Here is a 23,890-nt window from a genome sequence, read left to right as displayed (position 1 = left end):
ATCTTTCTATGACTCTTCATTAGAAAATTTGATGCTGTTGCCACGTTAGTCACCTTGAAATTGGACAATTAGAAATCTGGTGAAAAGCTTCAAGTGTCCAGGGGGAGCTGCTGAGGAGGAGGTGTGGTTGGATTTCTACTCCCCTGTTATTTCCTTTACTGGCCATATAATGAAACAATTCCTTAAAATTCTCCTTGAATTGAAGTTATAGTCTTCCATACTCTAAATTCTCACTGCAATAGTAACTTTCATAGCTTAAGTCTTATTTGGCTCAGTGACAGTTGGGCAACATTCAGCAAAGTGATAGATTTACTGGGAGACAACCCAGTTAGGTCAAAGTTTAAAAAAACTTCCTTACACATAAATAAAATATGATAACATAAAATAATTATAAACTGTCCATGTAAGGTCAGTTCCAAGACTATAAAATTCTTCTGATGAAAAAATAATTATAAAAATCTAGGTTAGATTCAGAATGAAATAAAATAATGAAAACACATAAATGAAATAAACCTTGTTGTGCAGATGAAACAAAGCTCTCCCCCAAACACTTTAGGAGGAGTAGAATCTAACCATTGTCTTTGAATTCTTGATACCATGCAATCACATTCTTTATTGGTTCATTTCTTGCTACTATCTTCTGGCATGGACTCTGCCTTATGTTTCTTTGGCTAGTTTTAATCTGATGTATAGCAGCCTCAGTGTCATGTTACACCTTTTGTATTTCATCGAGAAATGCAAACATTGACATTCTTCTCTTGTTCACCATTTTGTTAATTTTTTTTTTTTTTGTATAAGTCTTGTACTGTATTGTTAGTTTTTGCTTCATCTGCCATTGTTCTCTCATACACATTTCATTTGGGTATCATGGTCAAAGCACTTGTTTTCTACCACTTGCAGAACAACCACCTTTATCGTGGGTGCTCTGCAAGTTGGTTTGAAATTACAAACTTCTGATGTTACTGTTAGCCTGGGCCATCAGCTGATCCTCTGACCAAGTATTCCTTTTTTTATACAATGAAACCTGTGGTGAATTCATCACTAAAAAACACATGTACTAACCACAGTGATAAGTTTTAATATGTAAATATTTCATCTCAAGTATCTTGGGACATCCTCAGTACAGTAATTCAAACAATACTAGGAATAACATACAGTTAGGGCACATGATTACAATGGAATCTCAATATGCGTGCAGTAGCGTGTTATAGAATTAAATTAAAATATCATTATTATCCAGGCTTCCATGGAGTCAAAAGACTCATCACGGGAGGTTGTTTATAGAAAACACAAAATTTATCATACCACTCCTTGAACCCATTGACTGTTCCTGCTCCAACCACTCTCTCAGGCAATGCATTCCAAGGTTCAACCACCCTCCATGCAAAGAAACCACTCCTCACCCTCTTGTGCACAGCCTCCTTTCGTAACTTCCAGGGAGAGCCCCTTGTCATCGCTCCTTTCTGTCTTTCCATCAAGTGAAAGAACTCTAATGTCTACCCTGTAACTGCCTCTCAACAGTTTAAGTCTCAATCATATCACCTCTCCTTCTATCCACCAAACTCTGCAGTCCACGTTCCCTCAGTCAATCCTCGTAACTTATATTGTACAGTCCTGAAAACATCTTTGTTATCTGCCTCTGTTCCTTTCCACAGTCAATTTATCCCCTTCAAATCCTGGGGACCAAATCTGAGAACAATAGTCTAGGTGTGGTCTGATCAGAGTCTTATACAATGGAATGATAACTCTTTTATCTCTGCAGGTCAGTGTCCTTCTCAGTATTGCAGCAATCCTCTGAGTTACCCTCGCCACCTTTGCAATATGCTCCCTGAATTTTAGTGTTCTATCAATCATCACCCCCAGATCTCTTGTCTCCCCTACTCCTCCAGTACAGCTCCTTCAATCAAATATGAATCCTCCCATCGATGGATCCCAAACCTAAAGACTTCATTTTGCTGCATTGAACCGATACTCCCATTCATTTGCCCATCTGTCTGGTTTATCCAAATCCTTTTGCAGGGCTGCCACATCTGCACTATTACTGATAACCCTTCCCAGCTTCAAACTGCATATAACTAAAAAAATATATATATATATACATATAAGAGATTATTTTACACAATTTTGTATGACAATTTCCCATATTTTAAGAATAGCAAGAAAGTAATCATTACGGTTTAAATTTGGTCTTGTAGTAAGGCTTCAGCACTTTCTTTATACAAATGTTCATCTTTATATAAAGATCTATGTAAAAGTTTTGTCTTTTCCCAATGGATCCCATGGTTTGGGTTTTCAACTCGGTGTTGAGCGAGGCCAGATTTCTGTGGTTTGAAAAGACAAATGTGGTCCTGACATTCCGAAACGCATTTCTGAACACTACCTGTCTTTCCATAGTAAGATAACTTGCAGGAGCATGGGACCTCATATATGCCAAGTAACATCAGAGGTGAGAGTTTGTCTTTAGGAGAAGGTAACAAGTTATAGATCTGGTTGATGAATGGCAAGACTGGATTTCTTCATAATTTTTGAAAGACGTTCGGAGATGCTTTCGACATAAGGTATGGGAATCTTATGGGTTTCTTCTTGTCTAGGTTGATGTGTGGAAAAGTGATCGATTTTTTTTAGTTGTTTTAAGATTGTATCCATTTAGTATTACTATTCTTAAAGTCTGGGAAATTGTCATACGAAATTGTGTAAAATATATGTTATCTTTTTTTTTTCCAGTTATATTTTAATTTAATTCTATAACACGCTACTGCACGCATATTGGGATTTGTTTGTAATCATGCACCCTAACTGTATGTTATTCTTAGTATTGTTTGAATTACTGTACTGAGAGATGTCCCAAGATACTGTCCCAGTATCTTGGGACATCTCTCAGTACAGTAATTCAAATAAATGGGTCAGATAAATTATAGGAGATATATTGGAAGGGGTATTTGTAGATGTCCTGTTGCCTAGTTGTCCATGAAGCCTTATTCCTCATGCAAGCTAAGCATTATATACATGTATATTGTTCACAATGGAAGTTAACTTTTTTGTGTACATTAGTATTTAATAATCTTAGTTTTGATAAGGTCCATCTTAAATATGAACTAATATTTTAGTGCATTCATACCTTTCTTCATTATTTGTAGATTTCAACTGTATCATGAACAGAATTACAGTGATGACAAATGTAAATGTTGATAATCTTAAGATGCATACAGAAACCTGGACTGAACAGATCAAATGCGCAATGAATGTCAATGGTGGTGATATAACAAATGCTACACCTATGGACTATTTCTTACACTTGTTGACTTTTGGTTGGAAGGTAAATATAAATTTTACATATTTTATACTTTGGCCAAGATTTAAATTTAGATTTTTCTCTTGTGTTATAAAATAGAAGTAAAATGCCCAACTTCTAACAAATACTGGATGACCATTTCCAGTTATTCTCCCCCTCCCACCACAGCATAGGATTCATGATCAAAAATATGTTTTACTAAAGTTTTTAGGATATTTCAATCAATTCTTTCCTCTAATAAATGGGAGAAACCAACATTCTCTTATATTACATAAACAAAATTTCATTCCTTATTTATGCACAGAAAATGTAAATCTCTCTCATTCACATTTTTTCTATTCTCAGGCATTAATGATAACTAGAAATTGATTTTTAGTGCTGGCTGTGAAACAACTGAAACAGTTTGATGCATTGACCTAACTTTGCTTACCAGATACTTGTGTTGTAGGTCTTGATACTTTTTTAAAACTTGTTACTGTTATTAGCAGTAACAGTTTTAAGCTTAATGTATGTATGCTGGTATTGAACTATTTCTTGTGTGTGTGTGTGTGTGTGTGTGTGTGTGTGTGTGTGTGTGTGTGTGTGTGAGATACATCCAGTGTTACCTACCATTAAAAATACACGAAAAATTGTTAAGGTGTTACCAAGGTATAACGGTGAGGAGGTAGTAAGCAAGAATCATTAGTAGTGTGAAGGCAGGGCTATATGGGGAGAAAGGGATACAGTTTGTTAATGTGTGGGATGTATTTGAAGAAAGGATGTAATAGATAAAAGTGGTGATTATATTTAAATGGATTTTGTGAGTCATCTGGAAAGAATCTTACTAAAAAGAGGTTGCAATGAGTTGGATTACAGGAAATGATGTGAATCAGTGGAACAGAATAGATGGGACTACAGTGCTTATTAATGGGGAAGGAGTAATGAAAGAACAAGGGTAAGATGGATAGATATTTGGAGAGGGGGGGGAGAATGGACCAACATCAAGAGAGTGGATGTTGGAGGCAGTAGAGAATGAATAAGAGGATGGTCAGTGTCAGCATAAGAGTGAGATGGTTTGGAATGTAAGGAAGTAGTTAAATTTCAGGAGAGAGATATGGAGTAAGTGATAAAGATGAGCTGAGATGGGCAGGTGTGAAGTCACAGTTGACAGATTGCATAGATAAGGCAGAATATAAACTGAAATTGAGCTTTTCTTCTCCCTCTTTCATTCAAATTAAGGATATGACTGTTTGTGTACATATACATTGACCAGATATATATGTGAAATGAATTGCTATCATGCATGTTGAAGTTTCTGGAACAGAAAACTACATTGAAATTGAAATGCAAATAAATAACTTATTGATTAAAAGTAATTTACAAGCTGATTGTTTAACTAACTCAAGCAAATGTTATTCAGTGAAGCAAGACGAGAAAATGACCTTGAGAACAAGGATCACGTGCATGGAGGGTTGACAGTGGTGCTCTTTATGGTGATTCCTGTTATTAATGCTGACAGGTAGATAGGGCAGTGCCCCAAAATCTATACAAGATCATTGGTTTTGCAAGTTACCTGAGTTCTGTAGAACTTGTACCACTTCCAGGAATAGCTTCTTAGATTTAAACTGGGATTTTGTGAAGCAGCCTGGCTTTTTTCCATCTAAAGTGGTCTTTCTCCAAGGCATGTTGTACTAGTTCACTTTTTTTGTTGTCCATTCTGGATGTTTTTTTTTGTTCTTTTTTCCCGATTAAGGCAGTGTGTGCTGTCTATTTAAAAATACTGAGCATCCACACTAGCAGGGGATGCTGTAAATACCTGGGAAGGAGAGAGGATTGTGGTAATCTTTGATTTGTGCCTGGAAGATAAAAAAAAAAATAAGTATATCATTCTGTGTTTCAGGAGCAGCACAGTTTATCTGTTTATCTTTGTAGGGTAAAGATGGTGTATGTGTGTGGCCTGGCCTGTTTTTTTTTGGGGGGGGGGGGATATCTTTTTAAGGCATTTGGAAAGGGTTTTTATTCGTATCAATTTTGTTGGAATGATTATTATTATTACGGGCGACTCCAGGGAGTCCTTAGGCTCATCGAGGGAGGCCTTAAACATCATGTCCACACAACTATACGACATTCTCACAGTATCTTCATACCTTGCCTTGAACTCGCTCACCGTAATAGCACCCACAACAGACTCTGGCAACTTACTCCACTCATTTACCACTCTAAAAGTAAAGAACCCAGCTCTAACACCCTTACTAACCACACTCTTGCTCAGCTTCCATAGATGTCCCCTAGTTCTCCCACCACCAGTCCTGATCTCAAAAATATCCTCTGAATTAATCCCATAGAAACCCTTTAGCAATTTGAATGTCTCAATCATATCTTCCCTTTTCTGCCTATCAACTAATTTCTGCAAGAAGGAACTGATGTGGCCAAATCTGGGCACAGTAGTCGAGATGAGGTCTTATCAAGGCTTGGTACAGAGGGAGGTACAATAACTTGCTTGTCTCTGCTTGTGAAAGTATTTTTCAACAACCAAGTGAGTTGATGAGCTGATTTAGTCACTTTTGCAATGTGCCCCCTAAACTTCATCTCCCTATCCACCAACACTCAAGTCCCTGGCCTCATCAATTTTCTGGAGTACAGTTCCACCAACGTGGTATACTGCTGCTAATCTTTTCACTCCAAAATGCATTACCTTACATTTTGTCGCATTAAATTGTCCATTCTCCTTAGCCCAGAACTCCAATCTATCCAAATCATCCTGCAAGATTTTGATATCTTCTGCATTCACTATCGCCCTACCCAACTTTGCATCATCAGCAAACAAATGAACCGTTCCTCTTAGATCCTTCCCTATATCGTTAATGAACAGATTAAACAGCAGTGGTCCAAGAACAGAACCCTGTGGCACACCACTAGTCACAGGCCATCTTTTGGACTCTACTCTTGAATAAACTACTCTTTGATATCTCTCCATCAACCACCCACCTATCCATCTCACCAACTCTATATCCATTCCCATGTGTTGTAGTTTACAGATTAGAATTCCATGTGGTATTCTGTCAAACACCTTTGCCAGGTCCAGCAGTATCACTGTAAACCCATTATCCTTATCCAGTTCAGCCGTCACCTTGTTATAAAACTTGAGCAAGTTACTGAGGCATGATCTACCCTTCACAAAGCCATGCTGTCCCCCATACAGTATCTCATTTTCATCAATCCATTCCTGTATTTTTCCCTTGACAACGACTCCTGATATGCTGATCGTTCGGTTATTTGTAACCGTAGTCTTGGATCCTCCTTTATGTAGTGAAACTATTTTCCCCCTCTTTCCACACCTTTTGGGACTAAACCAGACTCGAGACTCAGATTAAACAGCATGGTCAAGGTCACTGATAATTCTTTAGCCGCTTCACACAAGACCCGTGCCGGTATACCATCCAATCCCACAGATGTATTCACATTAAGGTTCTGTAATAGACTATTCACCTCCACTTCATTTATCACAATTCCTGTATAAACTAATTCCCGTTCCTTCATTTTTTCAATGTCACCGCCTGGATGATATACTTTTTGCAGAGTGCTCGCTCAGTAACTCCACTATATCGACTGATTCAGTGACCTCCTAACCATTGTCATTCCTTAAAATCATTTTGCTATGTACAGTTTTTTCTTGCTTGCAGCATATCGAAATTTGGGATTCTTTTAGCTTGCATAGCTATTTTCCTTTCATAATCCGCTTTTCTTTTTTTACCACACTCGTTACCCTTCTAGCCTGCACTTTATACCGTTCGTGTGCCTGCAGGTCACCCCTTTCTTTAAATTCCCTCCACAGGTGTTTCTTTTTTGCAGCTCCAGCTTAATGCTGTTATTCATCCATTTACTACTTGTTTTACTATTCGAACCCTAGGTATACAATCGGCCATAGCCTCCTGTAAATTCTCCTTGACCACTTCCCATGCTCTATCGACGTCCATGATGTATGTAGAGCTTGTTGTTTCAGGTGCAGTGCTCCTGGAACAAGCTCTACAAACTCAAATTAGTTTCACTCTTGAAGATGAAAAAAAGTTCTAGCCTTTTTAAAAATTTAGTTACAAATTTTAAGTTACAGATAATATCTACAAGCTAAAGTTTACATTAAAACTTTAGCTTCCATGACACAGAAATTTGTCTTCAGGGACCAGCAATGCACTTGGAAGAACAGGTTCTATTTAATTAATCATTGAAAAAAAAACTAAAAAAAACTCACTAACTCAAAAAAAAAAAAAACTCCACTCTTTCCAAAACCAGATTTTATATATATACCTTACATCAAAGGTACAACAGAAGAAACCAGACTCCTCCTCCTAAAACAACAGGATTATGAGAACCGTATACAAACCTCTAAACAAAGTATGTGTTCCTGCCACAAATCAGATTGCCAGAATCCTCTTGTTTAGCATCCCTGATAGTGTGGAAAGACAGAGAAAATGGATTACCTTGGTTCAGGAAATAAGAGCAAAATAAACCATCCAGAACTGACTACCAAAAAGAAGACTGACATGCCTTGGTGCTTCATTAGATGAAAGAAAGCTAGGCTACTTCAAATTTCAGTTTAAATCAGAGAGAGAGAGAGAGAGAGAGAGAGATTGTCTCTGGAACAGTGGCATAGCTAGAGCTGTTGCCATTAAAACACTGTTTATTTTTGAAGTAAAACTTTAATTTCAACATTCTAAAATGTTATTTTTCTTTTCTGTTAGCAAAATTGTCGAACATTAGCGAAGTCTATTTCATAGTAATTTAGGTAATTCTTAATCAAATTTTATTTAGAAAAACTACTCTCACAACTAGCAATACTTACAGCAATTGTGAGGAAAATTTGCCTTAGTATTATAATATTTGGAACTGAGTTCTCGAGACTGTATTTTAGAATTAACTACAAAAGTTCAAAAATGTTCAAAGTACTGCCTGTGGCACACAGCCCCCTAGTGATGCCACTGCTCTGGAAGTGAGACAAATTCGGCAAAACCCAGGTAACTATAGCAGAGGCAATGGCAGTCTGTGCTTGCATAGACTTGGGCATACTGCCCTATCTACCCCATCAAAATTAATAACAAGAATCACCATGAAGAGCACCATTCTTGCCCACCATGTATATAACTGTCCTTGTAGATTATTATTAGTTATTATTATTACCCCAACACCTCATGGAGTCAATGACCTCTGGTTCTTCCCTGATCTCCCACTATTCTCTGTAGAACTTCTCCACCATTGATCCTATAACAACCCCTTACCAACTTGTAGGTCTCTATCATATCTCCCCTCTTCCTTCTCTCCACTAGACTCTGCAAATTACATCTTTTCAATCTTTCCTCATACTCGACATTCCAGAGGTCAGAAACTACCTTAGTCAGTCGCCTTTGGACCGTTTCCAACATCTCTTCATCCTTTTGAAAACCAGGTGACCATATCTGGGCACAATAGTCCATGTGTGGCCTAATCAAAGCCTTATACAATGGAACAAGAATCTCCCTACTTCTACACGTCAGTGTCCTCCGCATCATTCCCAGAAGTCTTTGTGTTGTCTTCACAATTTTGGCGATGCGTCCCCTAAATTTTAGATCCTTATCCACTATCACCCCCACATCTCTTATTTCCTCTACTTCCAACAATATATTCTCACCAAGCATAAATTCTGCATCCCATCTTTGTTTTCCAAATTTTAAAACCTTACATTTTGCAACATTGAACTCACATCCCCATTTGCTTGCCCAATCACTCAATTTATTCAAGTCTTCTTGCAAGGCCACAACATCTTCACTACTCTTTATGGTTCGTCCTAACTTTGCATCATCTGCAAACAACTGAATATCTCCATCCAAATCTTCGCCAATATCATTAATATACAGGTTAAATAGTAATGGCCCTAAAACAGATCCCTGAGGCACTCCACTAGTGACTTTCCTTTTCCTGGATATTGCACCCCCATACACAACTTGTTGATACCTATCAGATAGCCAGTCTCCAATCCAATGCACTAATCTAATATCCAACGCCATCTGCTTTAGTTTGACTGTCAACTTATCATGAGGTACTCTATCAAAAGCTTTTGTGAAATCCAAGTATATTACTGTGTATCCTTCTCCTCTGTCCAAGGAAGCAGTCACTTTATTGTAATAAGCAAGTAGTTTACTAAAACATGACCTCCCTTTAGCAAATCCATGCTGTCCATCAAAGATAATACCATTGTTGTCAACCCAACTCTGGATCCTAGTTCTCACAAGCTTCTCCAACAACTTAACCACAACACCTGACACACAGATAGGCCTATAGGTTGATGCTTGAGTTTGATCACCTCCTTTATGAAGTGGCACAATCTTGCCCTCCTTCCACTCTTTAGGGACTTGATCAAGTGCAAGACTCATATTAAAAAAAATATGTCAAGGCAGGTGTCAACTCTGGCACATTCCTTCAGAATACGTGGTGATATATTATCAAGTCCCAGAGCCTTATTTACATCTAGTTTACTCAACTCCCCAAACACCTCTTGCTCACTTACAGTCAGTCTCTCCTCCCCATCATCAACTGCTCTTAATCTCTCCATGAAGTCACATTCAAGATTGAAAGATCTTTATGAACTGCTCATTAAGTATCTCCACCACACATTCTGCAACAGCTGTCTTTATACCATTTCCTCCAATCAATGTCATCCTTCCATAATCATTCTTTCTTTTGCTTTCTACATATCGAAAGAACTCCCTAGGATTCTTTTTGGCTTCATTAGCTAACTGCTGTTCATACCTCTCTTTAGCTACTCTCACCAACCAAGTCACCCTCCTTGCCTGGTTGTCTTTGTAGACCTCATGAAATTGGTTACTTCCACTTCTCTTATGCTGCCTCCACAATGCCCTTTTTCTCTGTATTACATGCTTAATCTATTTATTCATCCATATCACACCTACCTTATTTAACCTTCTCACCCATGGTATACATTTAGACATTGCATCTATTAAATATTTTTTGAAAATCCCCCAAGCTGCATTGATCTCTTTTCCAGCTAACTCCTCATTCCATGCTACACCTGCAAGCTGTCTCCTGAGCTCTTCATAATCACTCCCCTTGTAGTTCCACATATACCCTTTTTTCACAGGTGTCCTTGCACTGCTGGCAACCATCCAAGTAATCACCTCATGGTCACTTTCACCAATTGGTGGATGATTTGATACCTCATTGATAATTACATCCTCCGATGAGATGACCAAATCCAAGACCCTTAATCCTCGTGTGCCCTCTGTTACATACTGTCTGAGGTAGTTATCCCTCAAAAACTCAAACTCATTTTCTTTACTTCCAGTTGCTATCTCTTCATTCCAGTCTATATTGCCATAATTAAAATCACCCATAATGATCACCCTTTTCTTATTTGCTTGGCTTATTTGACTATACATTTCGCTATCACCACCATCCACATTACCAGGTTTATAACAACATTCCACCAAGTATTTGATTCTATTCACCTCTATCTCACACCATACTGCCTCAAAACCACTGCCCCATTTCCCTCTTGCATCTCTACCTTGTATGGACATAACTCTTTCTCTACCATCAATAGCACTCCCCCTCCCTTTTTACCCCTTCTATTCTCACGAAACACATCATACCTTTCCATCTCTATTCCTGTCATGATGTCATCCTCATCTAACCATGTCTCACTTATTCTGACAATCTCTGGGTGCGCAGACGCAATTAAGTGCAACCATTTCATCCGCCTTGTTTATTATACTTATAGCATTGGAATACAAACACAAAAACTCGCAATTTATAAGCGTATAAAAGGATATCACCTGTAAATCGTTGACATATCAGCAAAATTCTCAGACGTGCCACCTCTGGCACAGGTGCCAAAGGTGGCATTTAAAATCATAAGTGTGTTATTCTCAAACTGAGCAGTTTATTTTCTGATGAGTTACATACAATATGTAATGCTTTTTTTATGTAAAAGTTTATTTTTATTGTAATGGCCACTAAAACTGCAATGAAATGGAAACAGCCAACATTGAAGAGGAAATTCATTTCTCTCTAAGAAAAAATTAAAATCTTGGATCGGTTGAAAATTGGAGAAAAACCGGGAATTGTTACAAGGACTCTTTAAATGAATTAACAATTCAAACAAAATGAACATAAAATCCAATAAAGTGTTATTGCTGGGTCAACGGTAAGTGCAAAGTGTGTTGCTCGTGTTCGCGATATTCTAATAAAAAAATGGAGAAATCTCTAATGATTTGGATAGACGATTGCACTCAAAAGAAAATTCCTTTGGATGGAACCTTATTAAGCAAATAGCTCTCAAAGTTTATAAACATTTAAAAGAGCTCAATGAAGATTCTTCAGAAGAAATCTCCCAGCATAGATTTTGTGCCAGTAAGGGTTGGTCTGAAAACTTTAAAAAGCGGTTTTCTTTGTATAATCTTAAAATCCAGGGTGAATCAGCAGATGTCATTAAAGAAGGTGGTTACAGTGCAGACCAGGTGCTCAATGCAGATGAATCTGGGTTATATTGGAAAAAAATGCCAAAACGCACCTATATTTCAAAAAATGAAAGATTAGCTTCTGGATTCAAAGTTTCCAAAGATAGAATTACTCTACTGTTTTGTAGTAATGCATCAGGTGATTACATGACAAAACCGATGTTTATTAACCGATCCGAAAATCCTCGTGATGAAAGGGCTCGACAACTCCACCCTACCTGTTTATTGGTGGCCCAACAAAAAGGCATGGGTTACAGCTAGCATGGTTTGAAAATTGGTTTTTCAAGTGTTTTGTACCCAATGTAGAAAGTTACACAAAGAAAAAGAATATGGACTTAAAAATTCTACTAATTTTAGATAATGCACCAGGCCACCCAACAAATTTAAGCCATCCGAATATTAAAATAACTTTTTTGTCACCTATTACTACTTCACTTATTCAACCACTCGACCAAGGAATAATATCAACATTTAAGTCGCATTATATTCGGCGAACATTTCAATTAATTTTGGAAAAAATGGAATCTAATCCAAACATGACACTGCCTCAAGTGTGGAAAGAGTTTTCAATATTGAATTGTGTGAAAATTACTTCTCTGTCCATTAAGGAATTACAACCCTCTACGCTGAATGCTTGCTGGAATAAAAAATGGCCTGAAGCCGTTCTGGAACAAAATTTCGTACCTCCAGTGGATGCCGAGCTACGTTGTATAATAAACGTCGCACACATTTTGGGTGGAGAAGGCTTTTGCGATATGGTTGAAAATGAAATTAGTGAATTAATTGATCGAGAAACAGATTTAAATGAGGAGGAACTGGTACAATTAATAGATGGTGTTGAACCAAATGCAGAGAAAGTTCTGCTGAAGATTCTGATTGTGATGAATCAGTTTAAAGAAATTAGCAGAAGGATTGGACTAGGCAAGAAAGTTAGGAGGTAATTTTACAGAAAATTCATGAGACAATTGGATATTTGTTTAGTGCCATATTATGAACTTAAAAAATTGCAGCACAGTGGAAAGCAAAGTCTTATTACTGACTTCTTGAGAACTAAAATAGCCAAAGTATGCAATGAGAATTATACAAATGATGTCCAAGAGATTTCAACTGGTGACGACCTTCGGCCATTTAAAGAACATTTACGAAATGTTATTTCTGAAGACAGTGATGACGATTAAAATATGTACTTTATTTTATTGTCTAAAACATTTATGCATTATGAAATGCATTTATGAAATTTATGTACAATTTGTAATTTTTATAATTTTATACTATGTATTTCTCAACTTACATGAATTACATGAATTGTTTTTGTTTATATAATTTAAAAAAAAAAAGATTTCGGAACCTAACCCTACTTTTTCTATGTGATCTAAGTCTCGTATAACGCAATTTATATAATGCGGCATTTCTATGGAACCTAACATCCACGTTATACGAGGGTTACCTGTATTTTGCAACATTAAACTTGCATTCCCATTTCCATGCCCAATCACTCAATTTATTCAAGTCTTCTTGTAAGGTAACAACATCTTCTCTACTCTTCATGGTTCACTCCAACTTTGCATCATCTGCAAACAACTGAATATCTCCATCCAAATCTTCACCAATATCATAAATATACAAGTTAAACAGTAAGGCCCTAAAACAGACCCCTGAGGCACTCCACTAGTGATTTTCCTTTTCCTAGATATCGCTCCTCCATGCACAACTTGTTGTGCATGGGGGGAGCGATACCAATCTGATAGCCAGTCTCCAATCCAATGCACTAATCTAATATCCAACTCCATCTGCTCTAGTTTGACTGTCAACTCATCATGAGGTACTCTATCAAAAGCCTTTGCAAAATCCAAGTATATTACTGTGTGTATCCTTCTCCTCTGTCCAAGGAAGCAGTCACTTTATTGTAATAAGTAAGTAGATTACTAAAACATGACCTCCCTTTAGCAAATCCATGCTCTCCATCAAAAATAATACCATTGTTGTCAACCCAACTCTGAATCCTAGTTCTCACAAGCCTCTCCAACAACTTAACCACAGCACCTGACACACAGATAGGCCTATAGCAGGGGTGGGGAACTTTTTTAGTATCAAGGGCAAAAATTACTAATTTAAAAACTTCTCCAGGCTACTGGCAAGTTTTAACTCTTATATATAGTGGATGTAGTGTGCTGCTGATGTACATACGCGTACATCAGCAAAGGGGCGAATTGAAATAGACGCACAGGCGAAATTTCGCCAACGGGCGAGCGGTGACCCACCCCTGGACTATAGTTTGATACTTGAGTTCGATCACCTCCTTTATGAAGTGGCACAATCTTGCCCTCCTTCCACTCCTTAGGAATTTGACCAAGTGCAAGTCTTGCATTAAAAAAATATGTCAAGGCAGGTGTCAACTCCCTGGCACATTCCTTCAGAATACATGGTGATATAATATCTAGTCCCACATCCTTATTAACATCTAGTTTACTCAACTCCACATACACCTCTTGCTCACTTATTCAGTTTCTCCTCATCATCAAGTGCTCTCAATCTCTCTATGAAGTCACATTCACAAGATTGAAAGACCGTTATGAACTGCTCAGTAAGGATTTCAACCACACATTCTGCGACAGCTGTCTTTATACAATTTTCTCCAATCAGTGTCATCCTTCCATAATAATTCTTTCTTTTGCTAGCTACATATCGAAAGAACTCCTTTGGATTCTTTTTGGCTTCATTAGCTAACTGCTGTTCGTACCTCTCTTTAGCTACCCTCACCAACCAAGTCACCCTCCTTGCCTGGACTTTGTAGACCTCATGGAATTGGTTATTTCCACTTCTCTTATGCTGCCTCAACAATGCCCTTTTTCTCTGTATTGCATGCTTAATCTCTTTATTCATTCAGCTCATATCTACCTTATTTAACCTTCTCACCCTTGGAATACATTGAGACATTGCATCTACTAGACAGTTTTTGAAAATTCCCCAAGCTGCATTGATCTCTTTTCCAGCTAACTCCTCATTCCATGCTACACCTGCAAGCTCTCTCCTGAGCTCTTCATAATCATCCCCTTGTAGTTCTACATATGCCATTTTCTCACAGAGGTCCTCGCACTGCCAGCAACCACCCAGGTAATCACCTCATGGTCACTCTCACCAATTGGTGGATGATTTGACACCTCGTTTATAATTACATCCTCTGATGAGATGACCAAATCCAAGACCCTCAACCCTCGTGCACCCCCTGTTACATACTGTCTGAGGTAGTTACCTCTCAAATACTCACTCATTTTCTTTACTTCCAGTTCCTATCTCATCATTTCAATCTCCATTTGCCGTAATTAAAATCATCCATAATGATCACCCTTTTCTTATTTGCTTGGCCAATTTGATAATACATATCATTATCACCACCATCCAAATTACCTGGTCTATAACTCTCAAGGTTTTGTTGTCTTAAATGAGTGTATATTATTAAACTGACTGTGATCATGCAAATAGTGTAGAGTGTGGTATAGGAGGAACTGAGAGTGAATGAGCAAGAGATATGAGAGTTATGTAAACTTGATGTTAATAAGGCAATAGGATTGACAACATGTTACTATGCCTTGAAGAAAGGCTCCAGAAAGTGAATGGCATCTTTTTCTGTTTAGCAGAAGTCAGAGCTCTTGCAAAAGGGCAGATCCCAAAGAAATGGAAAGAGGGTAAAAAAACTGTCCCACGTCACAAAGGGGGGGGGGTGAAAACATTGATATTAAAAATGTATTTTTGTGCATCTGAGGTTGTGGGAAAAATTGATGAGAGAGCTAGGATTCAGGATTAAGTTGATAATAGTAGTATTTTCTGATGAATAGCATGGACATCTTAAGCAGAGGTCATGTTTCAGCAGTCTGCTTATGTACTACAATAAGGCGACATTCACTGGATAAGGGAAATGAATATACAGGGATATATTTGGATTTTTCAAAGGCATTTGATAGATTGCCATATAAGTTGGTAGCTAAATTGGAATGGATGAGATTGGATAAGAGACTAACAAGTTGGATAGGTGATTGGCTGCTTCACGGGTATCAGCAGGTTGTGTATAAGTGGTCTCCCACAAGAGGAAGGTTGCTAGCAGTGTCCCAGACAAGGTTCCTTCTAATTTTGCTGACTCATATGGAAAGAAAAACATTTTGTGTATAATTTTCCTTTCAGATTCAATGTATGCACTAATGTGATATTTTTTTGTCTAGCTATAACCTGTAAAACTGCGAGCATTAAATTAATTTGCTTAAATCTTTTAGCCACAAAAATGTTTGAAGGAGGTCAAGGGACTGAACTCTTCTGTCTAGACAGTAGATACGCTAAAATGTCTCTGCAACTTCCTGACATTAGTGTCAGTTTGCCCACAGCACAGGCTAAAATTACTTAATTTAAGTTAAGGGATATTACATCCCATATTGTTTATTAGCCGAATAAGAAACTCAAAGAGTTTCATGCCGAATATAGAAACTATATAAAGTGCGGCAATTCCAAGCATAAGCAAATACCTGGATAGTGCAACACCTGACCCATTTGGTAGTGCAAACTGAGGCAACTCATAGTAATGGGGATCACTATTCTTGGTATTTACCCATAATGTGAACTTAGCTACTAGGAGCTGTATTGCTGTTCTACATTATGAGAGAAGGTCACTACCCAGACTGGTTTCAACTTTTATTGTGGTTTCATCAGTGACTAGGTAGACCTAGTTAATACCAAGTTTGTAGCGAACAGAACTTGCATCCCTTCTATGAGAATTGCGATTCTCATAGAAGGAAATGAAGAAACAATATGGGATGTAATATCCCTTAACTTAAATAAGCTCATGTCGCCGAATTGAAGTCTTTGGCTCTTCATATAATTAGTAATTTATTATATTAGGACACCCTCTTGGCAATTCTCATAGAAGGGATGCAAGTTCTGTTTGCTACAAACATGGTATTAACTAGTTCTACCTACTCACTGATGAGACCTCAATAAAGGTTGAAGCCGGTCTGGGTAGTGGGTGTCTTCTCTCATAATGTCGAACAGTAATACAGCGCCTAGGAGCTAAGTTCACATGAGTAAATACCAAGAATAGTGATCAGAGCTTGCTCCACCCTTACTATGAGTTGCCTCAGTTTGAACTACCAAATGGGTTGTTGCACTATCCAGATATTTGTTTACGCTTGGAATCGCCAAACTTTATATAGTTTCTATATTTGGCATGAAACTCTTTGAGTTTCTTATTCGGCTAAGAAACAATATGGGATGTAATATCCCTTAACTTAAATAAGTTCATGTTGCCAAATTGAAGCCTTTGGCTTTTCATATAATTAATTAATTAAAATTAACTAATTAGTTTATTAAATTGGAATGGGTTAAAGTAATACTGGAGCGAAAATACTGGAGAATTTACTAAATGAAATAAGTGACAAACATGGTTTATCATTATAGTGCATTCAAAAATTGACTATAAATTAAATTCCGAAAGCAAAATTTTTGTGTGCAGTTAGTAGACATGTATGCTCCCTTCTTGACTAATGTGTATGCACACAGCTTAAATGAAACATTGGTCATAGAGGTGTGTGTGTGTGTGTGTGTGTGTGTGTGTGTGTGTGTGTGTGTGTGTGTGTGTGTGTGTGTGTTAGGACCATTATTGTTTAAATTGTATGTTAATGATACTGGGATAAGCTTAGCTGGAGATATGGAACTGTTTGTAGATGATAGTTAGAAAGGACTATGAGGAGTAGAGCAGATCTTGTTCGTCTTACAAGAGCATCTGAATAGAATTGAGTGGGCAAGTGAGTTGAGCTACCAGTTTAATGTTGTAAAATGTAACATTCTAATTTGGTAGGCAAGGATGGAATAGAGTATACAATTAATGTGGAAATTTTGGAGGTGGAGATAATCTGGGAGTGTCTTCTGATAGACTTGAAGTCTAGGGGTAACATTGCTAAAATTGTGCGATCATCTCAGCAGATTATGGCAATGATGGGAGAACCTTTTACGTTATTATTATTATTATTATTAAGGCCTCCATGGAGTCAAAAGACTCATCGTGGGAGGTCCTTCCTAAGAAACACCAAGTCTATCAACACTCATCGAGAGGAGTTCCCCCTTAAGAAACACAGTCTATCATACCACTCTTTAAACTCATTGACCGTTCTCGCTCTCACCACTCAATCTGGCAATGCATTCCATGGTTCACCCACCCTCCATGCAAAGAAACCACTCCTTACTCTCTTACTTACCGTTTCCTTTCGTAACTTCCAGGGATGGCCTCTTGTCATCACTCCTTCCTGCTGTTCAACAAAGCAAAAGAACTGCCCAGTGTCATTTAATTTATCCTCTTCAAATCCTGGGGACCAAATCTGAGACCAATAGTCCAAGTGTGGTCTGATCAGGGTCTTATACAACGGAATAATAACTGTTTTATCTCTGCAGGTCAGTGTCCTTCTTATAATTGCAGCAATCCTCTGTGTTACCTTCACCACCTTCACAATATGTCCCCTAAATTTCAGGTTTCCATCAGCCCCAGATCTTTTGTCTCCCCTACTTCCTCCAGTATAACTCCTCCCATAGAGTATGTAGTGTCCCATTGATGTTTCCCAAACCTCAAGACCTTAAATTTTGCTGCATTAAACTGATTCCCCCCATTCATTTGTCCATCTATCTAGCTTATTTAAATCCTCTTGCAGGGCTGCTACATCTGTGCTATTACTTATAATCCTTTACAGCTTTGCATCATCTGCAAACAACTGAATATCCCCTTATAATCCACTGACAATGTCATTGATATAAAGGTTAAACAATATAGGTCCCAGTACTTGAGCATTGTGGGACCCCACTTGTAACCCACTCCTTGAAACTTTCTTGAAACTGCCCCATCATACACAACTCTCTGATACCTATCGGACAGCCAATCCTGAATCCAGTTGACCAATCTGACATCCAGACCCATGTGCGCAACTTAAATATCAACTTATCATGTGGCATCCTTATCAACTTATCATGTGGCATCCTGTCATATGCCTTTGCTACGTCTAAGAAAATGGCAGTATATGCCTTTCCCTCATCTAATGCTCTTGTAACTTTAGCATATTACTAAAATAAGAGCACCCCTTCACAAATCCATGTTGACTCTCACAGATAACATTATCCTCATCTGCCTAATGCTGTATACAGTCCTTCACTACTTTCTCCAAGATCTTACTAACTACTGATGACCACAAACTGGCCTATAATTACACTTCCAGTCTGCTACTGCCCTTATGCAATGGCACTATCTTACCTTCCTTCCATTCCATGGGCACCTTTCCTGCAGCCAGACTTTCATTGAAAAGCCAGGTCAAAAGCACTGTCAGTTCCCTAGCACATTCTCTCAAAACTCGTGGTGAAATACCATCCAGTCCCATAGCTTTACTGACATCCATAGTATTCAGTATTTGAAACACACCGTCCTCCTGTACCTCTAAAACTCGAACCTGACCAATCCCTCTAGCACTAAAACTGACTCCTCCAGGATGAAATACTCCAATAAAGTGTTCATTGAACAATTCCACTATGTCCTCTGCATCAGTCACTCTATTCCCATTTTTATCCCACACTATCATTCTTCCACAGTCATTTCTCCTCCTACTGGCCACCTAGCTAAAAAAATTCCCTAGGATTTTCTTTGGATCTTAGGGCCAATCTCCTCTCATATTCCAGTTTGGTCTTCCTTACCATACTAGTCACTCTTCATGTATCTTCTCTTCACCTGTCTCCTTATATCTCTTCCATAGCCTCTTTTTCGCATGCAATTCCTGTTTAATATTGTTTGTCATCCACTTTACTCCAAATTGTGTCCTCTTGTTTTATACCATGAGTTGTATACTCATGGTATACAACTTGCCATTGCTGCTAACAAATATTCTTTCATAATTTCCCATGCACTAATGATATCCTGTCCTTCCAATTCCTCCCTCCATGAAACTTCCCCAAGTTGACGTCTTAGACTATTATAATCAACTGCTTTATAATTCCACATACGTTCCCGTCTCTTTGATACTCCTGCATGTCTATTCATTTTCCAAGTCGAAACCATATGGTCACTCTCTCCAACTGGTGGGAGAGATATCATCTCAGTTATTATCAACTCGTCTGATGCTATAACCAAATCCAAAACTCTTGAACCTTTTGTTCCCTCTATTACATGTTGCCTGAAACATTTGTCCTTCAAGAATTCTAGAAATTCCCCTCCCCAGTTTGTACTAGTGTTGTTAAAATCTCCCATAACAATCATTTGTCTTGCACTTGCCAAACTCAACTGTCTAAACATTTCCTGGTCCCCACCCTCTGTGCTCCTGGGTCTGTAGCAACACCCCACTAAATATCCTGTCTTTCCCACCTCTACCTCACACCATATGCTTTCAAAATTATTAGTGCCACTGCCTTCCAAAGTCTCCACTCGTAGAGGACATAGGTCATCACTTATCATAAGCAGTACCCCACCACCACGCTTTCCCTTCCTATCCTGCCGAAAAATGCTGTACCCAGCGACTTCTATTCCTGTCATTATATCCTCTTCTGTCAACCACGTCTCAGTGATCCCAAGAGGTTATGGCCCTTGATCAGGTTGCATATGGACTATGTGCAGATTTGATCATTTGGTTTTAAGGGGATTAATATATCTTAGTAGATTCAGAGAAGATTCCATAAGTTGGTGTTGTTAATTCCATAAGTTGGTGTTGTTAATTCCATAAGTTGGTGTTGTTAATTCCATAAGTTAGGTCTCTGGAATGTGAAATATAAACAGATTGTGACAATGTGATTTACAAAGTTTTGTGAACAGGAGAGGAGATGTGTAAAATACACAAGTTGATGTAGGGTTGTTACCAGATTAATGTGAAGGAGATTTTGGAGGATATTACCATCATTATCCCAAGAAACCAGTATCACCTTTCTGTAATTACTCTTCTCTTCCTAAGCTGGTGTGGTTGGCTGAGTGGTTAGTGTATCTGTTCTCCAGCCAAGAGGCTGTGGTTTGAATCCTGCCAAGGACACGGATGTTTGTGATTGTCCTACTAACCAGTTACCATATGTACTACTGTGACCTGTGTCCTGGCACAGTATGACCCTTGATATCTTTGCACCATAAAAAAAAATCAAAAAATAAATAAAAATCTTCTCTTGCTCACCATATAACATTTGTCATGATTCTGCAGTTTCCTTTTTTTTTTTTTTTGCCTGCATCTTTTATTTTTCGTATACCTGATCATTACTTGCTACCTTGTCCCTTCTATAACTTCTGTTTTACATTATCTATCTACCTGATTTTTGCTCTTTATCCATTTTTTTTTTTACTTTTGTATTGTTCATATGTTCATACTTATTAGTATTGCAACATCTATCACTCCCTTATCTAGGCAGCACTTAAACTGATATCCAAAGCATTGCCAGATAGAACCAGTGACTGATTTGCTATAAGATAAGCATTCCTCTGCATTATCACTTGTCTTCCTTTCAGACAAATTATGGAGACTACAACTGTGTTAGAAATAATTACTTTAATTTCCTGACGCTTCATCCAACCTTCATATTAGGGTCAACATCTGGTGCGTGCACACACACACAAAGACAAGCTATGTTACATTTCAAACAGTATGCCAAAGAGACGATGATTTGATCAATGCTATTCTACTGGCCTGACCTCTAATGGAAAAAAAATTAAAATTAAATAAAATAACTACATCAAAGCTATATTCTATTTATATCATCAGAGGACAATTTCATATATAGTTTTAGACTTTAGATTTATTTTATATAGATAGTTTTAAAACTATCTATATGATATTGTCCTCTGATGTCATAAATAGAACATAGCTTTGATGTAGTTATTTTATTTAATTTTCATTTTTTTTTAACTAGAGCTCAGGCCAGTATAATAACCATTGATCGAATCATTGTCTCTTTAGCATACTGTTTGAAACGTCATATAGCTTGTCTCTGTATCGTGTGTGTATACTCCAGATGACCTTAATATGAAGGTCGAAATGTCGAGAAATTAAAGTAATTATTACTATCATGGTTGTAGTCTTCATAATTTGTCTGAAATGAATGCTGATCACCATGTAACACTAAAGAAAAGAATTATTACTTGTCTATTTTTGTATACAGGGCAATACTGAATTAAGATTAATTGGAACTTCTGTAATCCTGAAATTTCTTTTTATCTTTGCCTTTTCAAATTTCTTTATTCAAAGAATGAAGTTTTCATTTGCATTTTACTATATTTCACAAAATACTATTTTTGATTTGTTAACTGTTTCAGTTAAAGATAAAACTGCATTAAAAACCTTAACCAAATCTCATATACAGTAATTATATATTTCATATAATTGCAGATTTTATTTTCTCTGGTTCCTCCAACTTCCATTCTTGGAGGATGGTTGACATTTTTTATCTCTCTGGGAGCAATTGGTCTTCTGACAGCCATTGTTGGTGATTTTGCTAGTATATTTGGCTGCTTGGTAGAATTGAAGGATACAGTCACAGCCATAACATTTGTGGCATTAGGAACATCTCTGCCAGATCTTTTTGCATCACGTACTGCAGCCCGTCTAGAAAAATATGCTGACAATTGTATTGGAAATGTAACTGGAAGTAATTCCGTGAATGTGTTCTTGGGATTAGGCCTGCCGTGGCTTATTGCTGCTATTTATTGGGAAGCTAAGGTATGTTACAGAATTTCTTTAATATTTTAATGTATTGAAGAAATTAATATGCAGTTCTCTGCATCATGTTAAACATTGTTAATATTTATTTACAGATCAAAAGGTAATTACAGGTCAGTAGTTAATACAGTAATTATATACAATTAATAAAATAAAAAATTGAATTCATTTCTGAACCAGATACATGCATTCAGGTCTGTATTTAATTACTTAGGGGCAATGCTTGCTTGCATATTAGAGCTTCTATAGTTATCTTGAAAAGTCAACTGATAATCTGATCAAATTATTACTGAGAAGAGTAAAGGTTTGGTGGGAAAAATAGTTGCTGTTCAACTAATGAGTTGAGATGGCAAAGGCAACAAATGTTGACAGAACTATGAGAAGCAAATGCATTATGTGAAATGTATGAGATAAATTGAAGGGATGGATGGAACTAGTGTGAATGTGGTGTCTGCTGGAGAAGGCATTGCTGGAAGGGGAGTAATGAAAGAATTAAGGGAGAGAGATCTGAGAGGGAAGATGTGAGGGGGGAAATAAAACAGGAGAATGGGATAAGTAATATTCAAGAATAGATTGTAAATGGATAGGGAGAGGAGTAAGGGATGAAAATAGGTTTGCAAGATGGATGGAAAGACTGCTTAGGGAAAGTAAGATGCTAGAAGCAGTATTGAATGTGTGTGGCAGGGATGTGTGTGTGTGTGTGTCATAGATAATTTGCTATATATATTATATATACCCATTCTATTACTGTTTATGAATGCTAGGAGCATGAGGAATATTTCCTGTCTGAGTATGAGACTATTATATGGGAAAAAATGTTGGACAGGAATACACAAAACTGTTGGTTGCATCACATCAGTTTACTTAAAAATTGTTGGCCTAAAGCATGGTTAGATAATATTGATGGAAATAGACAGAATGGCTATAATGGTTTTTGTGAAGATAAGAAAAACTAAGAAGGAAGATGGAATGTGCTATTGATTGAAGAGAAATCTCCATTCAAAGGAGAAAATAGTGAGAGTGGTTTTGAAATAATACGGTGTGAACAGTGGCAGCTCCTGGCTTGAAATCATGGGGGTGCTGCAACTTTCGAAATATACATACACACTGCAAGTACGGTGTATATGTGTTTGGATAAAATATCAAAATTATGGTAAAAATTTTTAAAAAAATGAAAAATGAAAAAATATTATCAATAAAATTATACAGTTCAGTATAATTCAAAATTACTTAAAAATAAAATCCATTCCTTTAATTGTAATTAAAGGAATAGATTTACAATTTTTGGACATTACAATTAAATCCTTTAATTGTAATATCCAAATATTTAGAGACAGAGTAAACACAATAAGCACTACGAACACTCTACTACTGGTGCAAACTTCATACAAACAACAGTGGAACTGCAC

The 23,890-nt window shown here is 37.4% G+C and overlaps 1 protein-coding gene across 1 annotated transcript in view; it reads left to right on the top strand.

Moving 5' to 3' along the window:
• LOC150095010 (sodium/calcium exchanger 3-like) overlaps positions 1-23,890 on the top strand; it is a 150,995-nt gene that overhangs the window by 113,361 nt on the left and 13,744 nt on the right. Inside the window, exons 10-11 of the mRNA XM_090411261.1 lie at positions 3,138-3,316; positions 22,152-22,481. Coding sequence (XP_090267387.1) covers positions 3,138-3,316; positions 22,152-22,481 — 509 coding nt within the window. The remainder of the gene's footprint in view (positions 1-3,137; positions 3,317-22,151; positions 22,482-23,890) is intronic.

Source organism: Typopeltis vanoorti, chromosome 21 (assembly GCF_054136105.1).
Source record: "Typopeltis vanoorti isolate ZY-2024b chromosome 21, IOZ_Tvanoo_1.0, whole genome shotgun sequence".
NCBI lineage: Eukaryota > Metazoa > Arthropoda > Arachnida > Uropygi > Thelyphonidae > Typopeltis > Typopeltis vanoorti.
The sequence above is the reverse complement of the archived record's forward strand: the minus strand, read 5'-3'. Positions and strand labels throughout refer to the sequence as shown.